The 25110-nt window shown below is 63.1% G+C and overlaps 2 protein-coding genes across 3 annotated transcripts; both read left to right on the top strand.

Annotated features, from left to right (window-relative positions):
* Window positions 1-655: 655 nt before the first annotated feature.
* Window positions 656-3898, top strand: S1PR4 (sphingosine-1-phosphate receptor 4). Its single transcript, XM_028126240.2, has one exon. It carries the CDS (start codon window positions 730-732, stop codon window positions 1885-1887), a length of 1158 nt encoding a protein of 385 aa, XP_027982041.1. The 5' UTR covers window positions 656-729; the 3' UTR covers window positions 1888-3898.
* A 2854-nt stretch (window positions 3899-6752) lies between these two features.
* Window positions 6753-24553, top strand: NCLN (nicalin). 2 transcript variants are annotated; one of them, XM_028126320.2, is made up of 15 exons: window positions 6753-7036; window positions 11575-11765; window positions 12693-12837; window positions 13610-13704; window positions 16337-16417; window positions 18447-18550; window positions 18947-19035; window positions 19107-19246; window positions 19479-19657; window positions 21027-21114; window positions 21209-21247; window positions 21344-21504; window positions 22842-22895; window positions 23007-23085; window positions 23270-24553. In XM_028126320.2, the coding sequence occupies exons 1-15, from the start codon at window positions 6853-6855 to the stop codon at window positions 23327-23329; spliced, it is 1689 nt and encodes a 562-aa protein (XP_027982121.1). In that variant the 5' UTR covers window positions 6753-6852; the 3' UTR covers window positions 23330-24553. The 2 variants fall into 2 exon arrangements, with proteins under 2 accessions (XP_027982121.1, XP_027982120.1); XM_028126319.2 differs by having other exon boundaries at window positions 21341-21504.
* The last annotated feature ends 557 nt before the right edge of the window (window positions 24554-25110 follow it).

Here is a 25110-nt window from a genome sequence, read left to right as displayed (position 1 = left end):
TTTCCTATGAGCCCCTCCCCCTCCAGAGGTGAGGGGCTGTCTTGGGGGGGATGCGTCCCCAGCAGCTCTGCTCCTAGCAAGGCCAGCTCAGGGGCGGGCCAGGCAACCCCAGTAAGGAGGGTCCTGGCCGAGACCTGCATGGGTCCGTGTGCGGGGGTTTATCTCCCACTGGAGACAGCTGGTACCGCCTCTCCAGGCCTCAGTCTCCCCTTCTGTGCACGGGCATGCTGCAGGTCCATCCTGGAAATAAAATGGGATGCATCTCTGCCCCCAGTGAGGTATCTGGGGGTGCTTACCTGTGTGCCTTAACACACTTATTAAGCACCTACTGTGTGCCGGGCAGGCTTGGAGCATAGCCGGGTCCTGGAGAGGGTAGCATGTGGGGGCAGGGGAGTTGCCCAGCCCAGGGAAGGGTGGCGTGTGCCGGGGGGAGGGGGGTGGGGCATTTCCCCTCCCTGCTGGGGCCCCCACCCTTCCCTGGGCTTTTGAGGACCACAGTGGGGCAGAGACAGGGTCTTGCGGCGGGAGCAACCGCAGCACCCTCCTGGAGCCTGGGTGGGAGCCGACCGTTGGGGTGCCCCTCCCTGTCCCCGGCCTCACCCCCAGCTTGGGGGTACCTTGAACATAACAGGAAATTTGAAACAACAGGAAACCAAGGCTGGGCAGGCGGCAGCCCCACCCTGCCCAGGGCAAGCCACCCCGGGCCTCAGTCTGCCCCAGGGGACCGCCATGAACACCACGGGGCCCCCGGCAGAGGCCCCCGAGTCCTGCCAGCAGCTGGTGGCCAGTGGGCACAGCCGGCTCATCGTCCTGCACTACAACCACTCGGGCAGGCTGGCCGGGCGGGGCGGGCCCGAGGAGGGGAGCCTGGGGGTCCTGCGGGGCATCTTCGTGGCCGTGAGCTGCCTGGTGGTGCTGGAGAACCTTCTGGTGCTGGTGGCCATCGTGACCCACATGCGGTCCCGGCGCTGGGTCTACTACTGCCTGGTCAACATCACGCTCAGTGACCTGCTCACCGGCGTGGCCTACCTGGCCAACGTCCTGCTGTCGGGCGCCCGCACCTTCCACCTGGCGCCCGCCCACTGGTTCCTGCGCGAGGGTCTGCTCTTCATGGCGCTGGCCGCCTCCACCTTCAGCCTGCTCTTCACCGCCGGCGAGCGCTTCGCCACCATGGTGCGGCCGGTGGCCGAGAGCGGGGCCAGCAAGCGGGGCCGGGTGTACGGCTTCATCGGGCTGTGCTGGCTGCTAGCCGCCCTGCTGGGCCTGCTGCCCCTGCTCGGCTGGAACTGCGTGTGTGCCTTCCAGCGCTGCTCCAGCCTGCTCCCGCTCTACTCCAAGGCCTACATCCTCTTCTGTGTGGGGGTCTTCGCCTGCATCCTGGCGGCCATCATGGCGCTCTACGGGGCCATCTTCCGGGTGGTGCGGGCCAACGGGCAGAAGGCCCCCCGGCCCCCCTCCCGCCGCAAGGCCCGCCGGCTGCTCAAGACGGTGCTCATGATTCTGGTGGCCTTCGTGGTGTGCTGGGGCCCGCTCTTCGGCCTGCTGCTGGCCGATGTCTTCAGCTCCACGGACTGGGCGCAGGAGTACCTGCGGGGCATGGACTGGATCCTGGCGCTGGCCGTGCTCAACTCTGCCGTGAACCCCCTCATCTACTCCTTCCGCAGCCGGGAGGTGTGCCAGGCCGTACTGGCCTTCCTCTGCTGCGGGTGTCTCAGGCTGGGCCTGCAGGGGCCCAGGGACTGCCTGGCCCAGGTCAGCGAGGCCCACTCCGGAGCCTCCACCACGGACAGCTCGCTGAGGCCCAGGGACAGCTTTCGGGGCTCCCGGTCACTCAGCTTTCGGATGCGAGAGCCCCTGACCAGCATCTCCAGCGTGCGGAGCGTCTGAGCCACAGCAGGGACCCGTGTTCCGGGGGGCCGGGAGCACACCGGGAGTGTGGGGGCTCTGATGGAGAGGCAGGAACAGGGCAGCCGGCTGGGCATGTGTCCCGAGGCCCCACGGTTCCCCTCACAGCGCCTGGGCCCGCTGACGCCAAGCGGGTGTCCCATGGTCTCCCTGGAGGAGGCGGCTGCTCGCCGGAACAGGGAGGGTCCTGGAGTGGGGGTGAGTGGGTTTACTATGTACGTCCCCAGCTCCTGTGTGATTCTGGGGAGTCCCAGCCCCTCCCCAGCCTCCGGGGGGCTCCCAGGCTATGAGGGGCGGGCAGCAGTAGGGACTGATGGCCTGGCAACACGGAAGTTCAATGATGGTTTGTCCCAGCCTCCCTCTTATTCACCTGTGGGCACCGGGGCGATGGCGCGGGGCAGTGGCTCAGCCGGCGGCGTGTGAGCAAGGAGGGCTGTGGGTCTGTGCGGATTGGGGATATGGCTGTGACGGGGAGCAGCAGAGTGTGCGTGAGTGTGTGTGCAAGAGAGACAGAGCGAGAGCGAGCGAGCGAGAGAGAGAGAGGGAGGTGGGCACACAACAGGGTGTGCTGAGAGTGCTGGTGGGTCTGTGTGCACAGACACCTCGTGTGTGTGTGTGTGTGTGTGTGTGCATGTGTGTGTGCATGCACATGTGTGAGAGCCGGTGGGAGCTGCCAGCTCGGCCCCCGCCCCTCTCCCTCACTTCCCCTTTCCCTACCCCTTCTCTCGTCTTGGGCCGCGGCAGCCTCTTCCTCATCTCTGGCCTCTGCATCTATCAGGGGCCCCATCGGGGGGCCCGCAGAGGCGCAGCCACCTGGCGCCCCCCACACCCCACCTCAGGGAAGCTTGACCGCTCCTCTCCTGTTCCATTTAGCACTAACTGCCTCGTCCTTCCCTCCTGTGAAATGGGCTGATCGGGGATGGAACCCGTAGTGCTTGCTGTGGCATGTGGTGTCCGGCGTGTCCCACCAAACTTCTGACGATGGTAGGAGCGTGCTGTCCGTTTCGGGAGCCACAGTGGCCTTGATAAATGGCCAGTGTGGCTGTCAAAGTGAACTTTGAGTTCGTTCGCGTTTAAATAGTCCGTGGTCCCCGTGGTGACCATACTGGATGGCGCAGGGGTGCACCTTCAACGCGCGCCACCTCTCCTGGGGGAAAGTTCTCTCTCTCTCCCTCCTTCCAGGCAACCCAGTGCCTGCAAGTCTTCCTGCTGCCACCTTGCCCAGGGCTGGGGGGCAGCACTCTGCCCGCCATCGGGCACAGGACCGCTCGGCTCTGAGCCTCGGCTTCTCTGCACGACGAGGGGTGCGGAGACCCGAAGCTGTTCGCCGTGCTGGCTGGTCCCCAGCCACCAGCCACATGTGGCTATTTACGATGAATGAAAATGAAACGAAATATTAAACATTCACCTTCTTGGTGCGTCGGTCGGCTCTCGGAGGTGCCATGTGTCAGTGCCACAGACTTGGTGGCCTTACAGAAACGTGTCCTCCCGTGGTTCTGGAGGCTAGAAATCTGAAGCCGAGGTGCCCGCGGGGCTGGTGCGCTGGGGCTCCGAGGTAGAGCCTGTTCCATGCTCTCTCCCGGATACTGGCGGTCTGTTGGCATCATCGGCGCCCCCTGGCCCCTGGAAGTCATCCCGATTTCTTCACGCCTTCACGTGGTGCTCTCCCTGGGCGTCTGTGCCCAAATGACCCCTTTCTACAAGGATGTCGGGCCCACTCTAACTACCTCCTTTCTAGCTTGATTACCTCTGTAAAGACCCTGTCTCCAAATCTGGTCCCTTTCTGAGGATTTCAACATGTGAATTTTGAGGGGACATGATTCAGCCCCTAACGTCCAGTCATGCAAGCCTCATTTCAAGTACTCCAGAGGCACATGGGGCCTGTGACTACTGTTTTGGATAGTGTAGAGTCAGGACAAGTCCATCATCCGAGAACTTTGAATAGAGTTCCGAACATGTGTCCAGGTGTACAATAAATTGGGATATTTTTATATTTTCCCGATTCCTGTCATCACGTTCATCTGGGACAGCTGCAGGCAGGGTAGGGCCTTGGCGGAATCTGGGGTGAGTGGAGCCTGGGCCACCCTGAAACTCTCGGCCAGTGCCCTGGGCCTGTGTGAGCTGGCCTGGCTGCCCCCTCTGCTCTGCGGGGCATCACACGCTCTGTTTGGAGTCAGCTGAACTATTTGCTGGCCCCTCCTAGCTGGGGACCTTTCCACTGCCCTTGTTGTCCCCACTACAGCAGCCTGCCTGGCATGTGCCTACCCTCAGTCCTCACTTGCCTGCTGCCTGCCCTCCCTTCGGGTGTCAGCTTTAGCATCACCTCCTCCAGGAAGTCTCCCCCGATTTCTTCTTGGCTCCCACAGCTGCCTGCGCATCCCGCATGGATTGCAGCTGTCATCACTTCTGGACACTCCTCCATCTCTTCCCCTGGACTGAGAGCTCCGTGAGGGTAGAGACTACGGCAGCGTCTGGGTCACGACTGTGGCCAGAGCTCTGGACCCAACAGCGTGCCTTCCTCTGAGCCTCAGAAACCTCTTCCCCACCCCAGCCCTCCTCCCTGACAGCAGCACAAATGTCCCCAAGAATCCGGACTTCTGCTGGTGGGATGGCCCGGGCGTCTGTAACCTGCCACCGTTTCCCAGCTCTGCCTCACACCACGGGCCTTGGCTTCCTCATCTGTAAAAGGAGGATATCGATAGCCCCTGCCCTCCTGGCATGTTGATCAGGTGAGGCCCTCAGAGGCTCTGGAACTATGATGTGCACGTTTTTAAATGGATAACAACAGCAACAAAGCCTTATGTTTTACTCTGTGCCTGGCCCTGCTCCCTTCGCCTTTGTATTAACTAATTTATTCCTCTGAAATCCGCTACCACCGTCAACTCCATTTTACAGATGGAGAAACTGAGGACCAGAGAGATTAGGTAATTGACCCAAGGTCGCACAGCTAGGAAGGGGCAGATCTGGGATTCAAAGTGGCGGTGGCAGGCAGGTGGCTTCTTGATCCCTGCTTGTTAGGGATTCGTTGACTCTCTCCACTTTCCAGGCAGGAAAACTCTGACTCCGAGGAGGAGGCAGCATGAGCAGCTCTAGGGTCCAAGCCTTGTTATCTGAGTCAGGCTCAGGCCCCCTTCTTGGGCTGTCTCTGGGTGAGTGTGCGTGTGTATCTTGTGCGTTCATAGCCCAACCTGGAAGAACGGGGGGCGGGGCGGCAGATGGAAGGAACAGGTGCGAAGAGCACGGGGGCCAGAATGAGTTCTGGTCCTTTTTCCCTGCCCTGCCAGGCCATCTCTGACTCCTCAGGCCCAGGAGCTCCCCGGAAGCAGGAGATAGGACTAGGAGGGGTGGGCTGGTGCTGGGGCCCTCACTTCTCATTCATCTCACTCATTCATTCACTTAACCACTGTGTGTCAGGCTCTCTTCTGGGCACAGGGGTTGCACCCGTAAACAGCCTGCTGCCTGCCCCCATAAAGGTCCAGACTCTGGTGGGGGTGACAAACAGCCAGAGGTCATTTCGGTAAGATGTCAGCCCTGCGGAGAGGCGGGGGAGCTGGGATAGCAGATGCAGCCAAGTGCGTTCACATTACACCAACACGTTCGGAGCACGGAATGTGTGCCTGGCTCTCTCTGGAGTCAGTTCACGGGGATCATCTTATTGAATTCTTACCCCTGGGGGAGTGGGCAAAGGTCGTGAGATTATTTATCATCATGTCAGGCAGCTGAGGAAACAGGCTCTGAGAGGTGGAGCAATCTGCCCAAGGTCACACAGCTGGGAAAGGGGAGGTGCTGGGACTTGAATCCCGAATGCTGTGAGTCAGCGCCACCTCGCACCTGGGACAGAAGGGGGGCGGCCGTATGGGAGCCTGGACGTCAGCTCACTGGGGCTCTCGTGTTCCGCACCCCGTGGCCTCAGTCTTCCCATCTGGAGGAGGGGCTATGCGTTACTGATGCTCCTTAGGATCCCTGGCCCGGACACACTGGGTTCTTAGGGTTGCCAGATTCGAAAATACAAATTTGGGACACCCAGTTAAATTTGCATTTCCGATGAACAACGAAATCTATTTTTTGCTATGAGTATGCTCCAAATATGAACAAGCCTTCAGTATAAATAAGCCTATCACCAACCCCTTCACAAACTCCAGGCGCCAGACTACAAGTCCCATAACCCACTGCGCCATCCCTTTAGGAAACTTCTAACATGATTTCTTTATTCTTCTTTCATTCATTCATCCAAAAACGGCATAACCCACCCACTGTGTGCCAGGCCTGGCACTGGGCTCTGGGGATACATTAACGCAGGAAGCCGACAAAAGTCTTTGCCTTCATGGAGTTTAGCATCCACGTTCCTTGGGGGTTTTAAGTGATTTTCTGACTTCGACGAGGAAGACTACAGCTCCCGTGAGCCCTTGTGCCTGTGTAACAGGACTACAATTCCCAGGAGATTGCGCGCCCTAGGCGGGCCCCTCTCGGCTCTCGTTCCAACTTCCTTCCGGGTCGCAAGGTCACGTCCTGCCCCGCCTCTCGCCTCCTCCCCGCGGCGCCCCCCCCCCCCCCCGCCACGAAGACAGCGTTTGAGAAAGTTCCACTGCAAAGAGTTGCTTTAAAGTCTCCGTATTTTTCTGACTCGCGTATTACGTGAAACTTCACCCTTAGGTCTAGCCACACAGTCCATCACGGCGTCCTCCACGGGGAAGTAACGGAGCGGGCCTACCACTCCCAGGAAGCTCCGCGCGCGCCAGGAAGACTACAACTCCCCGGAGGCAGCGCGGCGGGCGGGGCGGCCCGTGGCGGTGCCCGCAGGACCCCGGAGACGGCGCGGGCTGCCCGGCGCGGCGCTCGCAGGACCCCGGCGGCTACCCATGCTGAGGTGAGTCCGCGGGAGCCGCCGCCGCCGCCGCCGCTGTCCCGTCCCCGCCGCCGCCCCGCGCGGCCCCGCCGCCGGCCAGGATGCTGGAAGAAGCGGGCGAGGTGCTGGAGAACATGCTGAAGGCGTCGTGCCTGCCGCTCGGCTTCATCGTCTTCCTGCCCGCGGTGCTGCTGCTCGTGGCGCCGCCGCTGCCCGCCGCCGACGCGGCGCACGAGTTCACCGTCTACCGCATGCAGCAGTACGACCTGCAGGGGCAGCCCTACGGTGCGTGCACCCCGGCCTCCCCCGGCCTCCCCCGAGCCCCAGGACCCGCCGCGCCGGCCCGTCCAGCTGCAGTCCCGCGCGCAGACCCCGCTGAGCCCCGCAGACCCGTAGGCAGCCCCAGACAAGTCAGAGCCTGCGTGCCTGCACCCCTGCGACGCCCCCAGGCCTCGGTGTCCAGTGCCCCCGGAACCTTCAGCGATGGCTCCCCCAGCCCCGGCCCCTGGCCCCGGACAAGGACAACGTGCCCCAGACCCCGCAGCTGCGACCCGCAGGCCAAGCTGTCTGTGCGCCTGGACCCCTGCCTGGGTCCCCTCTCTCTGATTCCGAGGCGGGCCAGAGTCGCACTGCCCAAGCCCCCTTCCCCGGACGCCACCCCGGTGCCCATCCTCACTGGGTCACGCCCCTGCGCCCAGAGCTCCCACTTTGGGAGCTAAGTTGGAGACGAGCCTCCTCGGCCTGGTTTCTGCCAGGCCGGGGCACCCGATGGGCAGGTCCAGCCAGCCCTGACCGTTCTCGGCCCCCCCACGGGGACCCCAGCGCTTTTTGTTCAGTGCCAGTATTCCCCCCTGGGGGCTCAGGAGCTCAGATCATTAACCCAGGCCTGGCCTCATATCCAGGCCCACCTCTCCGGGCTCTCTGCTCTCTGGGCCCAGCGCAGGAATCAGGCTCCTCAGATTACTTACCCAAGCCCCCCTCCCCGTTTCAGTCCCCATGCCTGTGGGCTTCTGGGGGGGTCCCTTGGACCCTGTGTGCTGCCCCTTCCTTTAGTGCGCGCGCACACACACGCACACACACGCACGCACAAGCGTTGGCTATCTCCCTTGCTCCGTCTCTCCAGGAATCCTGGATTGTCTCTGGCCCCTACTCGGTCCTCCCTCTGGACCTCCTGGGCCTGGATCCAGCACAGCTCCTTGCTGCCCCCTCCTGCCTCTCCTGTCAAGGTGCTGATCCCAGCCCCTAAGCCCGAATTCCAAATTCTCTCATCTCTGCCCGGCTGTAACTGTATCTGGTGCTCCAGGACCTGCTGGCCTCTGGTTTTTCTTCCAGCTTGGTGCCTTGGGTCCCTGCGAGTCAGACTCTGCTCTCTTCAGAAAGGAGCTCCCTCCCCAGTTCTGGTTCTCCTCAGCTTTGAGCCCCGTGGACCCCCAGCCAAGTCCTTGGGGAGTCCCAGTCCCTGGAGACATGCCCAGACTTCCCCTCAGATCCCTCCTCACCCCAGAGTTAGGCTGTTGCTGTTTAGAGAAGTGGTTGTCAACCCAGGGGTCATTGGGTGATGACTTCGTGGTTGTCACAAGTGGGGAGTGGGGTCCTGGCATCAAGTGGGTGGGAGCCGGGGATGCCACTCATCACCACACAGCGCACAGGGTGCCCCCCCACAGAGAACCACCCGGCCCTGCATGCCCTCAGTGCCGAGCAGGCAGGCCGTGGTGAGTGATGCTCTTAAACCTGAGGGCCCAGGCTTGGGAGGGGTGGGAGGGAAGACCAGGAGCCCCCGATGTCGTGGGCACGTTTTTGCAGGATGTTTCACGTTCCCCCGGAGGAAGGGTCTCTACCCGCGTTGTCTGGTGTGACGGTGGGTGTGTGCTGTGTGCTAATACAGGAGCCGGCAGCCACGGGGGGCCCCTGCGCACTTGAGCTGTGGCTCGGGCAAGGCAGGAGGGGAAATCTGAGTGTTGTACAGTCGTAATAAACTGAAATAGCCAAATGTGGCTGGTGGCTGCCATCCTGGTCTAGAGCTTTTGTTGGTTTCCCAGAGGAATCTGCCCTCCCGAAGGCCCAGGTCCTAGGACTTGAGATAACCCCCTTCTCTGGATCCCGAGTTTCGGTTTCCATACTGCTTTCTCTCCCCTCCCTGAGTCCATTGTCCCTAAGCCTGGGATTCCCTCCCATTCCTTTCTGTGACTGACATCTTTGCCTACACGCCCTCATCTGTGTTGCTTCTACTAAGAAGCCCAGGGGCTGCCTGCCTCATGTGTGGCCTCTGTGAAGGCCTTTGGGCTCTGGGGGTGACCGCAGGGGCCTGGGGCAGGGGGCACGACACCTGCCTCAGCCAAGTGCTGCTTGTGGCCTGGCTCTTGAAGCTTGGATGAGGTCCTACGTGTGCAGCTCACACACCTCCTGGCCCCCTGCCAGTCACAGCAGGTGTGTCCACCTGGGGAGAAGCCGGAGGGGGTGCAGGTGCTGATAGGGGGAAGTGGGTGGTTGGGGGTGAGGCCCCTCTGGTGTGGCTGGAGGGAGCCTCAGGCCTCTCCTGGCTGGTGTTGTTCTAAGAGCGGCTCTGCTGGGTCACCACGGGTTGCGGTCTCCCCGGTGTCTTAAGCGCCCTCTCCACACCTGCAGACTCCCTGCCTCCTGGTGCAACCCTTGCTCTGGGTCTTTCCTCACTTCCTGTTCACTCCTCTTGAGACATGCAAGCTGACAGCTGCTGGGAAGGAGAGGCGTGTGCTCTTTGTGCTGAAGTGTGAGCAGGGCCGAGGGTGATCCACCAGGTACAAGGCCACGGGGTGTGACCTCACCCCTCCTGCCCGGCAGACTCTGGCCCTCCCAGGTGACGCTTGCTGTGGGCCCTTGCTGCCTTGAGCAGCCCCGTTCCTCCCTCTCTCACTCAGTCCCCTGGTTCACACGAGGCCCCGGCAGGTGGGGCCGTTAGCCTCCCAGCACCCACGTCAGCTTCCTTGACCCACTGTTGTGAATAAAGTTTTACTGGCACGCGGCCCCTCCCGCTGTTTGGCGTGCATCTCCAGCAGCAGAACTGAGTAGCTGAGACAGAGCCGGTGTGGCCAACAAGGGGAGAGGGCTGACCTTCTGGCCCTTGATGGAGCAGTTTGCCACCCCTGCTTGGGTCCGGCCCTGTGGTGAGAACCGGTGACTTCTGTCCCGGTGTCTGGCACCCACCTCTGTGTCGTCCGCCCAGCCTGACCTCTTCCTGTCCAGACAGAGCGCCGGCTCCAGCTTTTCCGTCAGCATGAGAGGGTCTCTGCCCTGGTTGGGGGGGGGGTGCCCACATCCACCCAGCTGTGCTCCCCCCCTTCCTTTCTCTGGCCTCCTCCCTCTGGGAAGTGGGGATTCCTGCCCTGCAGGGGCACCAGGCCCAAGGCCTGCGGAGCCTAGCACACAGTAGGCTCCACAGGTGGTCCTCTGTGTCTCCACCCCCAGCGGATTTGGAGGGCCTCTGGGAGGCTGAGCGTGCAGGACAGGTGGGGCATGGGGGAGGGGCCTTCCGGCATTCGGCATTCCGGGAGCTTCAAGGACGTCCTGAAGGTCTTGCTGCCCTCTCCCTGCTCAGCCCTCCTGGGGCTTCCACCCCAATGGCCTAAATCAGAGAAAAGGCCCCTGGAGGGCTGGGGGAGTGCAGGCAGGGAGCACCCCCTCCAGCCCTGGGACCCCTGGCCCAACCTTGCTCCTTGGTCACAGGCTCCCTGCTCCTGAGATGGCCTTCCCACCCGGGACGCTGTCCGCTTCCCCTGCCCAGCCCCACAGAACGCTCCCTTGGAAGCCAGCCATCTCCCACCTACCTGCTCTCCCAGATGGCACTTTCCTGGAAAGCAGAGGCGGGGACGTGGGGGGCCCCGGTGGCCTAGCGTAGGTTCTCATCTGTGTGGACGGGCGATGCCTCCCCCTGCAGCTTGGACCTCCGGGACTGCCAGGCTGGGCTCCCCTTGGGAAGCCAGGCCACTTCTCTGCATCTGTCTTTTTGAGTGCTTACTGTGGGCATCCCAAACTGGAGACCCCGGGGGGCGGGGGGGGGGGCCCGTCCAGTCCCCACATGCAACGTGATTTGCTTGTTTTGTGCATCCTGGGTCGGGGTGCAGCTTTTGAAACATTTGGAGTCATTGCTTACCTTTGGCATTTGGGTGATTGGATGTAAAACCTGGATTTCTGGCAGCACCCCAGTTGAGTGCCGTGACCCCGGAGCTGCCCGAGCCCCCTTTCCCAGCAGTGCACGGGGACAGATGGCCCCTGAGGGCCTGCCTTGTGCCGGCGCCTGTGGGAAGTGATGTAGATGGTAGCGCGCTCGTTGGTCCTGCGTTTAACGTCAGTGCTCGGGGTGCCCTGTGTCTGGGGGAGACCCCCACTGGCCTTTGAAAAGCTGTCTGTGCCACCCTGGTTCTGACCCGCCACTTCTCGGGTGGGGGGTAGGGTACAGTTGCCTGGAAACTCCGGCTGTAGCGCTCTTCCTGATTTTCTGGAGCTTTCTTCAGCTCTCTGAAGAGAGGTGGGAAATGGCCCTTGGATGTAGACCTGGGGTGATACTGTCCCAGGGGACGCTGGGCAGTGTCTGGGGACATCTGTGGTTGTCACAACTGGGAGAGCTCCAGGCGGCACCAAGCAGGTGGGGAATGCTGCTCAGCCCCCCACAGTGCCCGGGGGGGTGGGTTGTGACTCACCGGGGTTGCAGTGGGCACTGCACCGGCGGGCAGTGAGGGGCTGGCCTTGGCGGACGTGGTCCTGTCCAGCACCCAGTAACAGGACATGTAGGTGGTCTCCAGGTGGGGCCCCGGTGCCCCTCTGAGGGAGACCCTCCTGCCCTCCTGCAGGCACTCGGAACGCAGTGCTCAACACGGAGGCCCGCACCATCGACGCCGACGTGCTGAGCCGTCGCTGTGTGCTCATGCGGCTGTTGGACTTCTCCTACGAGCAGTACCAGAAGGCCCTGCGGCAGTCGGCTGGTGCCGTGGTCATCATCCTGCCACGGGCCATGGCCGCCGTGCCCCAGGACGTCATCCGGGTGAGTCTGCACCCTCACCTTCCATGGAAGAAGGAACACCGGGTTTGCAGTCAGCCAGGTGGCCTTGGGCAGGTTGCTGCCACGTGCCAGCGCCTGGGGGAAGTGATGGTAGATGGTAGCGCGCCCCTTGGTCCTGCGTTTGTCAGTGCTCGGGTGCCTTGTGTCTGGGGAGACCCCCACTGGCCTTTGAAAAGCTGTCTGTGCCCTTCAGGAAGCAGGATGGTGCCTGTTTGCCTTCATCATTGCCCCCTCCCGGCCGGACAGATCCTGTCCCTGAGGGACACTGGGCCATGTCTGGGCACATCTGTGCTCATTAGGATTGGGGAGCTCCTGGCGTCCGGCGGGTGGAGCTGGGGACGCTGCTGAGCTCCACCAGCGCCCAGGACGCCCCACAGAGAGTGACCCGCCTGACGTCCACTGTGCCGGGGGGGGGGGTTCTGATAGGATCCCGTGAGACACCTCGGATGAAGATGCTTTTGCAGATGAGGCGCAGCTGTGGGGTGGTGGAGGGGAGGTCAGGCTACCGAAGGCCAGCTTAGTGCCGGGCACCTTGTGCCCACTTGTGTGGGGCTCCCTCCATCGGACCAGGGTGCCAGCGTCCGCCGCCCACTCACAGAGGAGGGTGTGATGGCCAGTGGGGCTGGGGGCAGCCCCCGGTGACACCAGATCGGACCCCAGACCTGGCTGGCCCCCCTCGCCCATTCTCCCAACCGGCTTCCTCCCCGATGGGTACTGCCTGGGGGCCCCGTGGGCATTGCCAGCCCCCCGTCCCTCCGTCCTTGTCCCGCTCGTACCGTCGGCATCCTTTCCAGCGTGATCCTAGCCTTGCTAGCCAGCCTGAGAGGAGGCGTGCCTGCACCCCAGGGACAGCCCCTGGGCACCCCCACCCCCAGACTAGAAGCCCCTCAACGTGTGTCTCTTCCACAGCAATTCATGGAGACCGAGCCGGAGATGCTGGCCATGGAGACTGTCGTCCCCGTGTATTTTGCTGTAGAGGACGAGGCCCTGCTGTCCATCTATGAGCAGACGCAGGCCGCATCCGCCGCCCAGGGCTCCGCCTCGGCTGCCGAAGGTGGGCTCGGGCTACACGAGCGGAGCCGGCTGTGGCCACGCCACACCGTTTCCGGGGCCCTGTCTCACGCGGGTTTGCAGGCCCTACCCCCCCACCCCACCCTGCTGTGCCACCGTCTCTGGGTTGAGGCCAAGACTCTGCATTTTGCAGCGCCCCCCCCCCCCCCCCCCCCCCCGCTGATCCCATGCAAACAAAACCTCGAGAACCACTAATTTGGAGGGAGGTGTTGCTCAACTAGCCTCTGGATGGTTTATGGAACCTGTGGGCATCTGTTGGGTTTGTCTGTCCCACTTGCTGAGGACACTCAGCATCACCATCGTGCTGAAGCCCATCAGGGTGGGGCAGCAGCGTCCTCGGGGAGAGGAGGACACAGGTTTCTCCTGCCCCGTGGACCGAGGACGTCCACGAGCTTGGTGCAGGGGCGGGTGGCTGTGGAGAATGAGCTAGCAGAAGTAGTCGAAGAAACGCCCCAGAAAAGACCCGCCTGACATTTCGTCCCCATGGAAGTGGTGGGCGGAACAGAAGGCTGGCCCTCGGAGTCGCCCCTGCCGGCCGGCCTGGGGCTGGGCAGCGGCCTCAGCAGCTCTCGCTCTGGATGCCAGGCTCTTCCCCGTGCCCGGTCTCCACATTGTGCTCCAGGTCACAGGGTCACTTCTGCATACAGCTGGGCTTAGACCGAACCCCTACCGTCGGGGGCGTGGGGGCCACAGGGAGGCCGGCTCGGGCCCGGGAACCCCCAGGGCTTGGGCTGACCTCCCCCACCCGTCCTCAGTGCTGCTCCACACCGCCACTGCCAATGGTTTCCAGATGGTCACCAGCGGGGTCCAGAGCAAGGCTGTGAGTGACTGGCTCATCACCAGTGTGGAGGTGAGTGCCCGGCCCTGTCTGCCGCACTGAGGCCTGGGGAGGGGGCACCCAAGCTCCCTGAGCTCACCTCTCACCTCTTCCCCCACCGGAGGGAGCTTCGGATAGGGAAATTAGGTTGAATCTCCTGCCATCTTCCACCGCCAGTCCCAGCCGCACATCGAGCCTCCTCATCCTGCCTCGGGGCCTTTGTACTGGCTGTCCCTGACTCACAGAGAGCTCTCTCTCGCACAGTGGCTGCTCCTTCTCATCATATTACAGTCCCTCCAGTGCTGCCTTCCCAGAAGTCCTTAGAGCTTTCTGGGGCCACACACCCCTGTCGTTCAGAGCTCAGCTGAGCTCTGGATGTGGAAGTATCCAATTAAAGCAACAAGCCAAACGTGAAAGAGTTCAGCCTGTGATCACCTCTGGTGGTGGTGTAAGCAAGCGTCTAGACCAGAGGAGACCCCGACTCTGCTGCTCTCTCCTCCCCCATGTGGGGATCGGCCCGCTTGGCAGCTGTGGGGGGGTGGGGGTGGTGTGGATAAAAGGCTCCAGCAGTGGTGTGGACCCAGGGCGGGGAGGGCTGGGTCCCCACGGTGAGGTGGGGAGTGTCTGCTCTGTGGTGGTGTCACATCCGTTGTGTCCCCCACCCCAGTGAGGAGGTCTCCCCGGACACAGCCCGAGAGACCCTGGCAGAGGCCCCGGCCACGAAGGCACAGGGCAAGGGGCGCAAACGTGGGAAGAGCCCGGCCAGGGGCCGAGTGTTCAGTGGCAGCCCGCCGGCCTACGGCATGCCCGTGTGCCCTGAGTCTAGAGTGGGGGGCGGCCTCCCCTGGGAGTCCTCCAAGCAAGGCCTTTGTACACGCCTGGGCTCGAGCCCAAAAAGCCACAGGTTGGTTTGAACCTGGAGCCGGAGTTCTGCACTCTCACGCTTGCCCTGTCCCTGGCTTCACTTTCTCTTGAGTGATGATCCCACTCAACCCATTCGGAAGCCATGGGTCATTAGTTTCTTTCCCATCAGCCCGAGTGCCAGAGACGCTGAGACTTCATTGCGTGGCCTCTGTTGTGTCCCCGGAGCCTAACCTGGTGCCTGGTGCACAGTAGGCCCTCAGCAGGCACTTGTCACTGAATGTGCTGGGCCCCAGGCCCAAGTGGCTTACACCAGGTGGTGCAAGGCTACTGTGCCCCCACCTGGCGTTGGGGTGCGGCTGCAGGTGGGACTTGGGTGGAGCCACACTTGCAGCCACCCCTTCCCTCTCCAGAACTAGTGAGTCCGCCTCTCCGTGAGCACTTCCGGAGCCCCGCTGTATGCAAGAGGCAGCAAGATGCCCTTCCTTCCGGGAAGAACTCACTGGCAGTTGGGACGAGTCTGAGGGCAGCAGGCCGGCACTTAGCACAGTGGGAGAAGGCCTCTGCCGGGGCAGCGGGCACCGTCCCCTAGCGGCCCTGTCCCTGTGTGCGGGGGCACCTGGGGACGTCCAGGCTGCAGGCCTGCCGCTGCGAGGAGAGTGCCCAGCTGTGGGTGCTGTGGGCTGCCCCGTACAGACCGGGTGAAGGAGGCAGGGCAGGGTGGTCAGTGGGGCTGGACGGGCCGATCCAGGATGTGGGGAAGCCGCTGCAGCATCTAAGCTATCAGTGAAATTCTAGAAGGAATACGTTTCTTAAAATTGTGTGCGGGATCATGGCAATTTGGGCAAAGAAAGCCCCAATAACCAGAGTCCTTGTAATCAGGCTTCCGAAGGTCGGGCCGAGCAGCAGTGTCGGCTTTGCTGTGGGTCAGTGGCAGCCAGAGCCAGCCAGGCTGCAGAGGGTCCTCCTCGCCACTGGGGGGTCTGTTTCAGCCTGCCTGCCTGGCTGCCCTGGCCTTTGCTTCTGGAAACCTTTGCACCACCATGAGCCCTCTGCCATCCCTGCTGTTTGCGTGCAGGTGGGGGTGCTCGGCTGGCCTCCTCTCCCCAACCCCTGTGGCCCGTAGAGCTAGCACTGGCCTCAGCCCGTCTGTCGGGGCAAGAGCCCCGAGCCCGTAGGGGCAGCGGTATGTCCACAGCCGGCAGCAGCTTCCCCTCCAACACGGCCAAGGTCTTCGCAGAGCTCACCCTCTGGTTGCGAAAATCAGGAAAACAGGGCCTCAGCCATGTGCTGGCACGGACCCCTGGGCCACGCTGTCCGACCCCTCTGCACCCCGCGACCAGCACTCGGACGGGAGGCGTGGAGGCCAAGGCCTTTGCTGACAGAAGGCCGTTCTCGTTTGTCACCCCCATGACTTTAGTGAGTGCCAGTTCATATGTGATGAGACTCCAGCCAGGGCGTGGGCGCCGGGACCTGGACTGTGGCCACGTTCCATACCGGCCCCTCCTCGTCCTTAGCTGAGCTCTCCTGCTGGGCCCACCGGTGGCTTGCGGCTCAGCCAGGAAGGATGGGCGGGTTTCCGGAGGGGCTGCACGCTAGAGCCGTGGTCAGCACACCGTGGCCCTCTTCACTGTGTCTGTAAATAAAGTTTTATTGACACGTGGCCACAGCCATTCGTTCACATATCGTCCGTGACAGAGCCGGCAAAGCCAGGAATACTGCCCCGCCCCGGGAGGGCAGCCTGGGCTGTTTCTGGCCGCTGGGGCCCCAGCCAGCAGGCCCTTCACAGACCTTCTCTCTGCAGGGGCGGCTGACAGGGCTGGGCGGAGAGGACCTTCCTACCATTGTCATCGTGGCCCACTATGATGCCTTCGGAGTAGCGCCTGTACGTACGCGTGGGCACCCCCCCCCCAACCGCTGGCGCTGCTCTGGCCTAGCTCGGGTGGAGCATGTGGCTGAGGTCAGAGCAGCAGTACCCACCCTCTTAGGACCCCGGGGGTGGGTGTCCTCGGGAAGCAGAAACAGGCTAATCTGAGGTGGGTCTCGTGGCTGGAGTCCCATGCAGATAGGTGGCCAGGCCAGGTGTCTGTGTCCATGCCCAGGCCCAGGTGCAGGGATGTGCCAGGAGGACCCCCAGGGCTCAGCAGACGGTCGACCCCACAGCTGTGGTTTATACAGAGAGGATAGGAAGCCAGATGAGCTCAGGGCAGGGGCGTGGGGGGCAGGGGTGGGGACACCAGGCGCGAGCTGCCAGAGTCCTCTCCCGGGGTGTCCCACAGGACGCGCTCAGCTCCCCCCAAACGAGACGGGACCGCGCGTGTGAGGTGTGGTCTCCAGGGGGCCGGCAGAGACCCAGCGCCCGGTTCTCTGCGGGGGTCGGTCTCGTGGGCCCCTCTGCCTGGCTTGGGCCCGGACCCCAGACTCCGGGAGGGGAGCAGGTGCTCAGCCCGAGCCTCGTGTCTGCACAGACGGTCCAGGGACCCGAGCCCCCCAGCAGCGAGGGTGGTGGGAGCCCGGAGTCCGGTTCCAGATGCCGCCGAGGGCCAGCCTTGCGAGCCAGCCTCCGGGGAGGGAAGTCTCAGGGCCTCCCCCCGGGCCATGCTCTCAGCCGCCACCGCCGCAGCGAGGTCAGGGCTCACTGTAGTGTGAACGGTGCCTGCTCTTCATCAGGAAAGTCTTGCTTTGGAAGAAAAATCAGCTGAAGCAAAGAGGTTGCCCAGTTGCAGCCTGGTGTGAGGTCCTGACCGAGGGACCCATGGTGCACGGCTGTTCCAAGCGCCACCCCGCCTGGGAGGCCAGGGCCTCAGCGGTCACCTCAGAATGCTCAGCCTGGTCCTCAGTCTCCCTCACACCCGAGCAGGAGCCTTGTGAGATTATTTTTGTCCAAATCTCCTCCAGCCCTTGCTGTGGAGCGTTTATTTACTTATTTCTGAGATAGAATTCACAGAACATTTCAATTGTTCTTTTAAAGCGTGTAGTTTAGTCCAACACTCAACAGAGTTGTGCAACCACGATCATCTACTTCCAGAACATTCCATCTCCCCAGAACGAAGCCCCGTCCCTATTAGCAGTCACACCCCAGCCCCCGGCCCCCGTGGGCCCTCTTCCCGTCCATGGATGAGCCAGTTCTGGACATGCCACATGCATGGACTCATGCCCCGTGTGGCCTTCTGTGTCTGGTTCCCTCCCTGAGCATCGTGTTGCCTTCGCCCGCCGCATTGTAATACTATCAATATGTGATACGTTGGCGTATGGACTGTAACCTCAGAAGGGTCCCAAGGTCCAGTTATCATGCTGTCAGGAATGTTGTTGTTGTTTTTTTTTAAAATTTTATTTACTTATTTGACAGAGACACAGCAAGAGAGGGAACACAAGAGGGGGCGGGGGGGGGGGAGAAGCAGGCTTCCCACAGAGCAGAGAGCCCGATGCGGGGCTCGATCCCAGGACCCCAGGATCATGACCCAAGCCGAAGGCAGATGCTTAACGACTGAGCCAGCCAGGTGCCCCAGGAATGTCGCTTCAGATCGTGGGATCCAGATGAATCGGGGGCTTCTGCAGTGGAGGGAGCCCGCGCTGACCCCCCTCCCAGTGCACGGGTGTGCTGCGTGGCACGGGGCAGGCGCTGAGACCACACGGAGGCAGCCCCCCTGGGCTCCGGGGCGTGGTGCAGAGTGTTGGGGAGCGAGCAGGAGAGCTGGCAGGGCCCAGGGTGTCTGAGGGCTCAGCCCTGCAGACACGGGGTGCCGTCCTCCTGGGGGTTGGAGTGGAGCCGTGATGTCAGCCGCGCCCTGGCCGTGCGGTCTGGAGGCAAGGTGGGGCTGTTGGGAGCCGGCTCCGGCTGCCGCGGTCGGGGCAGCGAGGCGCTGGGTGAGACCTGGGGTTGACTGCTGGCCTTGTCTCCCTCCTGCCCACAGTGGCTGTCACACGGTGCAGACTCGAACGGGAGCGGCATCTCTGTGCTGCTGGAGCTCGCCCGCCTCTTCTCCAGGCTCTACACCTACAAGCGCACCCACGCGGCGTACGCGACGGCCCGCGGGAGGGGCTGCAGGGAGGGCGGGGCTGCTGGGTTTGGGGGATGTGCACACCCCAGGAATAACGGGGTCTGTATGGAGGGCCCCTTACCCCCCCCCCCCCAGTATGCCGGGCCTGGAGCTGAGCCCCGCCCAGATCCTGCACCCAGGGCTGCAGGGTCCTGTCTGGGGACATCTGTGGTTGCCACAGCTGGGGGTGCTCCTGGCGTTGAGTGAGTGGGGGCCACAGGTACGGCTTTGCTCCCCAGAGGTTCAGCTGTGCCGGGACAGGGAGACCCTGTTCTGAGCGCTAGTCAGGGTTCAGTACCTGGGGGGAGACCACCTGCTCGTCGGGACCCTGGTCGCTGTCCTGCAAAGCTGATTCCGCACTCTGCCCATGCCAGGTACAACCTTCTCTTCTTCGCTTCTGGAGGAGGCAAGTTCAACTACCAGGGAACAAAGCGCTGGCTGGAAGACAACCTGGACCACACAGGTGAGTGGCCCGCGGGGGGGGCCGGGGCCCTTGCTCCCCGCCCGTCCCAACCAGCCCTGCCTGCCCCACAGACTCCAGCCTGCTCCAGGACAATGTGGCCTTCGTGCTGTGCCTGGACACCGTGGGCCGGGGAGACAGCCTGCACCTGCACGTGTCCAAGCCGCCACGAGAGGGGACGCTACAGCACGCCTTCCTGCGGGAGTTGGAGGTGGTAGGTGCCTTCCTGCCCGCAGCTTGACCCAGGGCTGTGGCACCTATGAGCTGGGGGCCGGGCCGGGGTCGTTCGGCGAGTGGCTTGGGACCCTCCTGGCTGTCAAGGCCCTGTGTAAACATCCATGGCCCGAGCCAGGGCTGGGGGGTGGGGGTCACCTCCACAGAGACTGGCAGAGGGGGGGCCGGGACCACAGGGCGGAGCGCCACCCTGACGGCGCCCCCGCACGCAGGTGGCTGCCCACCAGTTCCCGGAGGTCCGGTTCTCCATGGTGCACAAGAAGATCAACCTGGCGGAGGACATCCTGGCCTGGGAGCACGAGCGCTTCGCCATTCGCCGGCTGCCTGCCTTCACCCTGTCCCACCTGGAGAGCCACCGTGACGGCCAGCGCAGCAGCATCATGGACGTGAGGTGGGCACGGCCCCCCCTCCATCCACTGCTGGGCCGTGCATGATCTCAGGGGCCGCGGTGTGGACGCAGGCGCCTGCAGGGAATGAACCTGAAATGTGGGTGGTGGGGAGGGTGGTTGGCCTGAGTCCGGTGGGGGGGACCTGAGGTCGGGTTACTGAGCCCCCCTTATTAGGGACAAGGGGTCACGTGTGAGTGGTTTACGGTCCCCTGGCCCCCATGTGTGATGTCCAGACCCTACATGTGACCCTCAGATGCTGGGCACCTCGGCCTGCCCTGTGGCTCAGAGGCTCAAGCTCCTGCCCCTGGGCCTTTGCACGGCTCACTCCTCATACCTCATCAGGGAGCCCCCCCCCACCCTTCCCTCCTCCCATTACCGCTCGTCAAGACGCGGGGCACCTCTGATTTCACCCCCGTCTGCCTCTCCCGGTGGTGTGCCAGCCCTCTGCAGGGCCGGGGTTTTATGGTGGCCACGGAGCTGGGCTTGGGCTGGTCTGGCCACACGCACTCATTGGCCAGCCTTGGGCCCGGCCCAGCTGCTGGCCGTGTGTCTGCTGGCAGATGAGAAGCTGGGCCTGGAAGAGGCCCTGCCTGGCTACGGGTGAGGCCCAGAGAGAGAGCAGGTGTGGGCAGGGGTGTTGACTGTTTCTGGGGCATCAGGAAGGCTTCTTGGAGGAGTTGGTGCCGGAGCTGAGGGGTGTGGGCCAAGAGAAGGGCATTCCAGGGTGGAGGGAGTGAGAGCCAAGGGAGAGCGCTGCCCCCCGCTCTCCCCGGTGGCCTGCTCCCCGTGAGGGGTCAGCACGCGAATGCTGTTCACGCCACGCGGCATCTGCCCCCCGCTCTCCCCGGTGGTCCGCTCCCGTCAGCGGTCAGCACTGTTCTGCACCCGAGCCCCTCTTATGGGTCTGCATGTCGGCAGTGGTGCTGGGTGTCCCCTGGCCTGTGGTTCCCCAGTCTTTGCCCCCGTGGCCACAGATGCTCTCCCCGTTCACATGAGGACATCCGCCCGCTGACGTAGGGCTGTCCTCCGGCGCTAGCCACTTCGGCGGATGCCCTGCTTCCAGCGCAGGCCCCATTCCCGGGTTCTGGGTGGGGGTGAACGTGGGGAACGCTGTTCACGCCACACGGCATCCCCTCCGCTCTGCTTTGACAACGGCAGATGTGGGCCCCCGGCCACCCCCACGTCTGCGCTAAGGAAATGGGCCCCGAGCCCAGCAGTCCTTCGAGCGGACGCTCGGCAGGCGCCCGCCCTGAGAACACTGCGGCTTTTCTTGCTTTTATTGTTGTTGGAGATACGATTGTGCTTTTTTTGGTTTTTTTAACGGACGTGGATTCTAGATACCTATGCATGTTTTTTTCAACTCTGCCTAAGGTCCCGGGTCGACTCTAAGACTCTGACCCGCAACACCAGGCTGATCGCGGAGGCCCTGACCCGAGTCATCTACAACCTGACCGAGAAGGTGAGCCCCTCCCCCCGAGCTGGCTGCGACCGCCAGCCCCCCGCGCCCCCAGCCGGCGGGTCAGACTCAGGGTCTGTCCCTCCTCTCTCCACAGGGAACCCCCCCAGACATGCCAGTCTTCACGGAGCAGATGGTAACGGCGGCGGGGGGGGGATGGGGGAGCCCCGCGCGGGCAGGGGCGGGGCGCCGGGGGGGGGCTCCCGTGACCACCGCCCCTCCCCCGCAGCAGATCCAGCAGGAGCAGCTGGACTCGGTGATGGACTGGCTCACCAACCAGCCGCGGGCCGCCCAGCTGGTGGACAAGGACGGCACGTTCCTCAGCACGCTGGAGCACTACCTGAGCCGCTACCTGAAGGAGGTGAAGCAGCACCACATCAAGGCCGACAAACGGTGAGTCAGTCGCCTCCCTGCAAGCATCCCATGGCCTGACTTGGGCTCACCAGGGAGCAAGCATTTCTGGACCCTTGCACCCCGGGAGCGAGGTTGAGCAAGTAAAAGCAGAGGATGAAAAACAAAACAATAAATAAGAAGTATAAGTATCCAATTAAACGTGAGTTCCATGTAAATGAGGTTTTTCTTAGTGTAAGTATCTCATGTAGTGTTTGGGACATACTTATACGAGGAGCCAATTTCTTCTTTGAAGTCCACATATAACCAACGTCCTGTGTTTTATTGGGCAGCCCTGTACCCCCACCCACCCTCTGGTCTTTCCGTGCTTGGGGTATCAGGTGGCTTGGGCCCTGGGTCCCCCATCTGCCCCACGATGCCCCTCCCCCCTTGGGCCAAGCTAGCACCGCAGGGCCTTGTGGTAGGAGGGGAATCTGCAGGTGTCTGCAGGTAGGAGATACCCCCACACTGCTTGGTGCCCCTCGCTGGTTCTCTGCCTTCTCCACACTCATGTTGTGCCTAGGAGTCAGGGTTCTTGGACAGAAAAAGAAACTGAGGCTCAGAGTGGACCCACAGCTATGGAGCCAGGTCGCTGATGCCCAGACCATGATCGTCTTCCCTCTGTAGAAATGCTCTCCGCACCAGTAGAATCTTATAGAGTCACCCTAGTTCATTTTTTTTTAAAGATTTTATTTATTTTGAGAGAGTGTGCGTGCACAGCAGGGGAGGGGCAAGGCAGAGAGAGAGAGAGAGAGAGAGAGAGAGAGCCTCAAGCTGACTCCAAGCAGACTCCACACTGAGCACAGAGCCTGATGCAGGGCTCCATCTCACGACCCTGAGATCATGACCTGAGCCAAAACCAAGAGTTGGACACCCAACTAACTGCGCCACCCAGGCACCCCTCCCTATTTCATTTTTTTTTTTTAATATTTTTTTTATTTATTTGACAGAGACACAGCGAGAGCAGGAACACAAGCAGGGGGAGTGGGGGAGGGAGAAGCAGGCCTCCCACCGAGCAGAGAGCCCGATGCGGGGCTCGATCCCAGGACCCTGGGACCATGACCCAAGCTGAAGGCAGACGCTTAACAACTGAGCCACCCAGGCGCCCCAAGGTGCCCCTAGTTTTTAAAGAGTAAGATCTGACACCCAAAAAAGCAACAGGGAAAAGGTTCCTTCAGAATAAAGGCCCGTCCTTCCCCAGGAAGGTCAGTGGCAGCCTCGTGCACACACACACGCACGCACGCCCTCCCGTTCCTGGGCTGGTGGCACCTCTGGGCGGTCTGGTTTCTGGGGGCCGTGGGATGTGGCCCGGCTGTCGGGTGAATGCACTCTCTCCACAGGGACCCCGAGTTTGTCTTCTATGACCAGCTGAAGCAGGTGATGAACGCCTATAGGTGAGTCGCGCTGCATCGGAACCGTGATGCCCCTGGGTCACAGCCCGGGGCACGTGGTCCAGCAGCGGGCCCTCCCCTGACCCTGCCCATGCCCCGCCCCCTGCCCCTCAGGGTCAAGCCTGCCATCTTCGACCTGCTCCTGGCCGTCTGCATCGGCGCCTACCTCGGGATGGCCTACACGGCAGTCCAGGTGAGCAGGGGGAGGCTCAGGTGGGAGGTGAGGCCCCCTCTGCGGGGGGGGGGGGGGGTCGACCAGGCCAGGTGAGTCCTCGGCCCCCACCCTGCCTAGAAGCAGGTGAGTCCACGGTGGCCCTCGGGCCTTCCTCGTGGTGGGTGTGCCCCCGACCTCACACGAGCGCTCCCGCTGCCCCCAGCACTTCGACCTCCTGTACAAAACGGTTCAGAGACTGCTCGTGAAGGCCAAGACGCAGTGACGTGGCCCGTCGCCGGCGCCACGAGCCACTGCCTGCCGCCCCTCCCCGTGCTGCAGCCCACAGGAGGGCAGGGCTTCACCCCGGCTCAGCGGCCAGAACCCTGAATTACAGAGCTTTTCTGTGTTGCTCTTGAGGATTTGGGGGATTCTTTCTCTTTTTTGTCCTTTGAACTCCCCCGGAGGAGCATTTGGTGGAGGGCCCGGGGCCGGGCCATTGACTTAGGGACAAGTCTGCAGATAAGCCCCCAGCCCCAGAGGCAGCCCCACTGCCCTCAGGGCTCGCCGGCCACGGGATGACCGAGGAGACGCCCCCGGCACGGCCTCCGTGTCCCGCCTCTTGGCCACGATGCTGAGCAGGGACCGCAGGCTGAGGGGCAAGGGGCCGCCTTCGCTGGCCCAGGTCTGCCCGCCCACCAACCCGATCCCCCGCTGGTGACTCGGATGCTCTTCCTCCTGTCTGAAGAAGGGTCCCCAGGTTCTGGCCCCTCCCTCGGAAGCCTTGCGTCCCGCCGCCCTGGCCGGGGCTGAGGGCCGCCGCCTCAGGGTGTGGCCTTGGAGTGCGTCTCCCTTGAGCCCCCATGGATGCCAGTGCCCTGAAGACCCACAGCCTCCCCGGTCCGGCTCCCTGCGCCGTTCGCCTTCACGTGTGCTTCCCACCACCTGCTCCCCCCTCCCCGCTGCGCCCCGGGGAGCTCGGGCCTGACCCCAGGAGCCTGGGTGCCGTTGGAGCCCCTGGGGCAGGAGGCAACCGTGAAGAGAGGAGGCCCCTACTCCTCCGCCCCTTACCTCGGGCTCTCTGGGCCTCCGTTTCCTCATCCGTAGAGAGGAGGGTGTGTGGTGGGGCCGTTGGTGCCCCCGTGTCCTAGGAGGGCATCCAGGCTGGGGGTCGAGGGAGAGCGTTTGCTGGAGAAGATGCAGCCGCGGGCCCCACGGGGCTGCCCGTCCCAGGACCTGGGATCTGGGGAGGAAGGTCCAGGCCTGAACCCCAAAAATCAGGCTCCTTGGAAGGGAAGGGGTGCAGAGGGGGCATCTAGCGCTGCTGAGATTGATCTCAGGGAGACCCAGGCGTACCGATTCATTAGCAATATAATCAGTTAGGTGTTCTGTGCTGAGGGGAGGGTCGGGATGAGGGAGAAGGGCCTCTGGGCACCAGCCTCAGCCTCCAGGGAGGTCTTCACGGAAGGGGCGGCGGGGCAGCGGCGCAGGGGGACTAGCTCCCTCCGTGTGCCCCCAGCCAGCCCTCATAAGCCAGCTCGCCACTCGCTGCAGGGTTCCGGCTCCTGGGGGCTCCATCTCCATCTCTTGTCTTGGGCCTCCTGCCTTCGCCAAGCCCGACCCCTCGGCATGGCTGCCGTCCCAGCCTCCCAGGCCCGCAGAGGGCCTGGGGGCCACGGGCTCTCCTGTCTGTCCCCCCTTCTCTGCCCTGCTGGGTGGCCTGTCTTCCCCCAGAGACTTGACCGAGTGCCCAGCCAGCCCGGCCACCTCTGGGGGGCAGGCTGTGGGGACTGGCACTGGCTCATTGTCTCCCGCACACGCGTGCCGGTGCCGAGTGGGTGCCCTCCCTCCCCAGGGCAGGTCGTCAGCTCAGGCTGTTTGTGGGACACACTTGGACGATCAGAAAATAAAGCCATATCGAATGATCAGCCTCGCGTGTCCTGTCCGGGGGGCTGGGGTCGGGATTTGGCTGTACCCACTCTCAAGGGGTTTTGCAGTCCTTGAGGGGCCCTTGCCACCCCCGCCATGCCCGTCAGCCTCACCCTCCTGCCCCCCAGCTGCCAGATG

This window comes from Eumetopias jubatus, unplaced genomic scaffold (assembly GCF_037043125.1).
Source record: "Eumetopias jubatus isolate StellerSeaLion01/CBP00866 unplaced genomic scaffold, mEumJub1_p1.0 scaffold_1, whole genome shotgun sequence".
Classification (NCBI taxonomy): Eukaryota; Metazoa; Chordata; class Mammalia; order Carnivora; family Otariidae; genus Eumetopias; species Eumetopias jubatus.
This window is presented reverse-complemented; position numbering and strand designations above follow the sequence as displayed.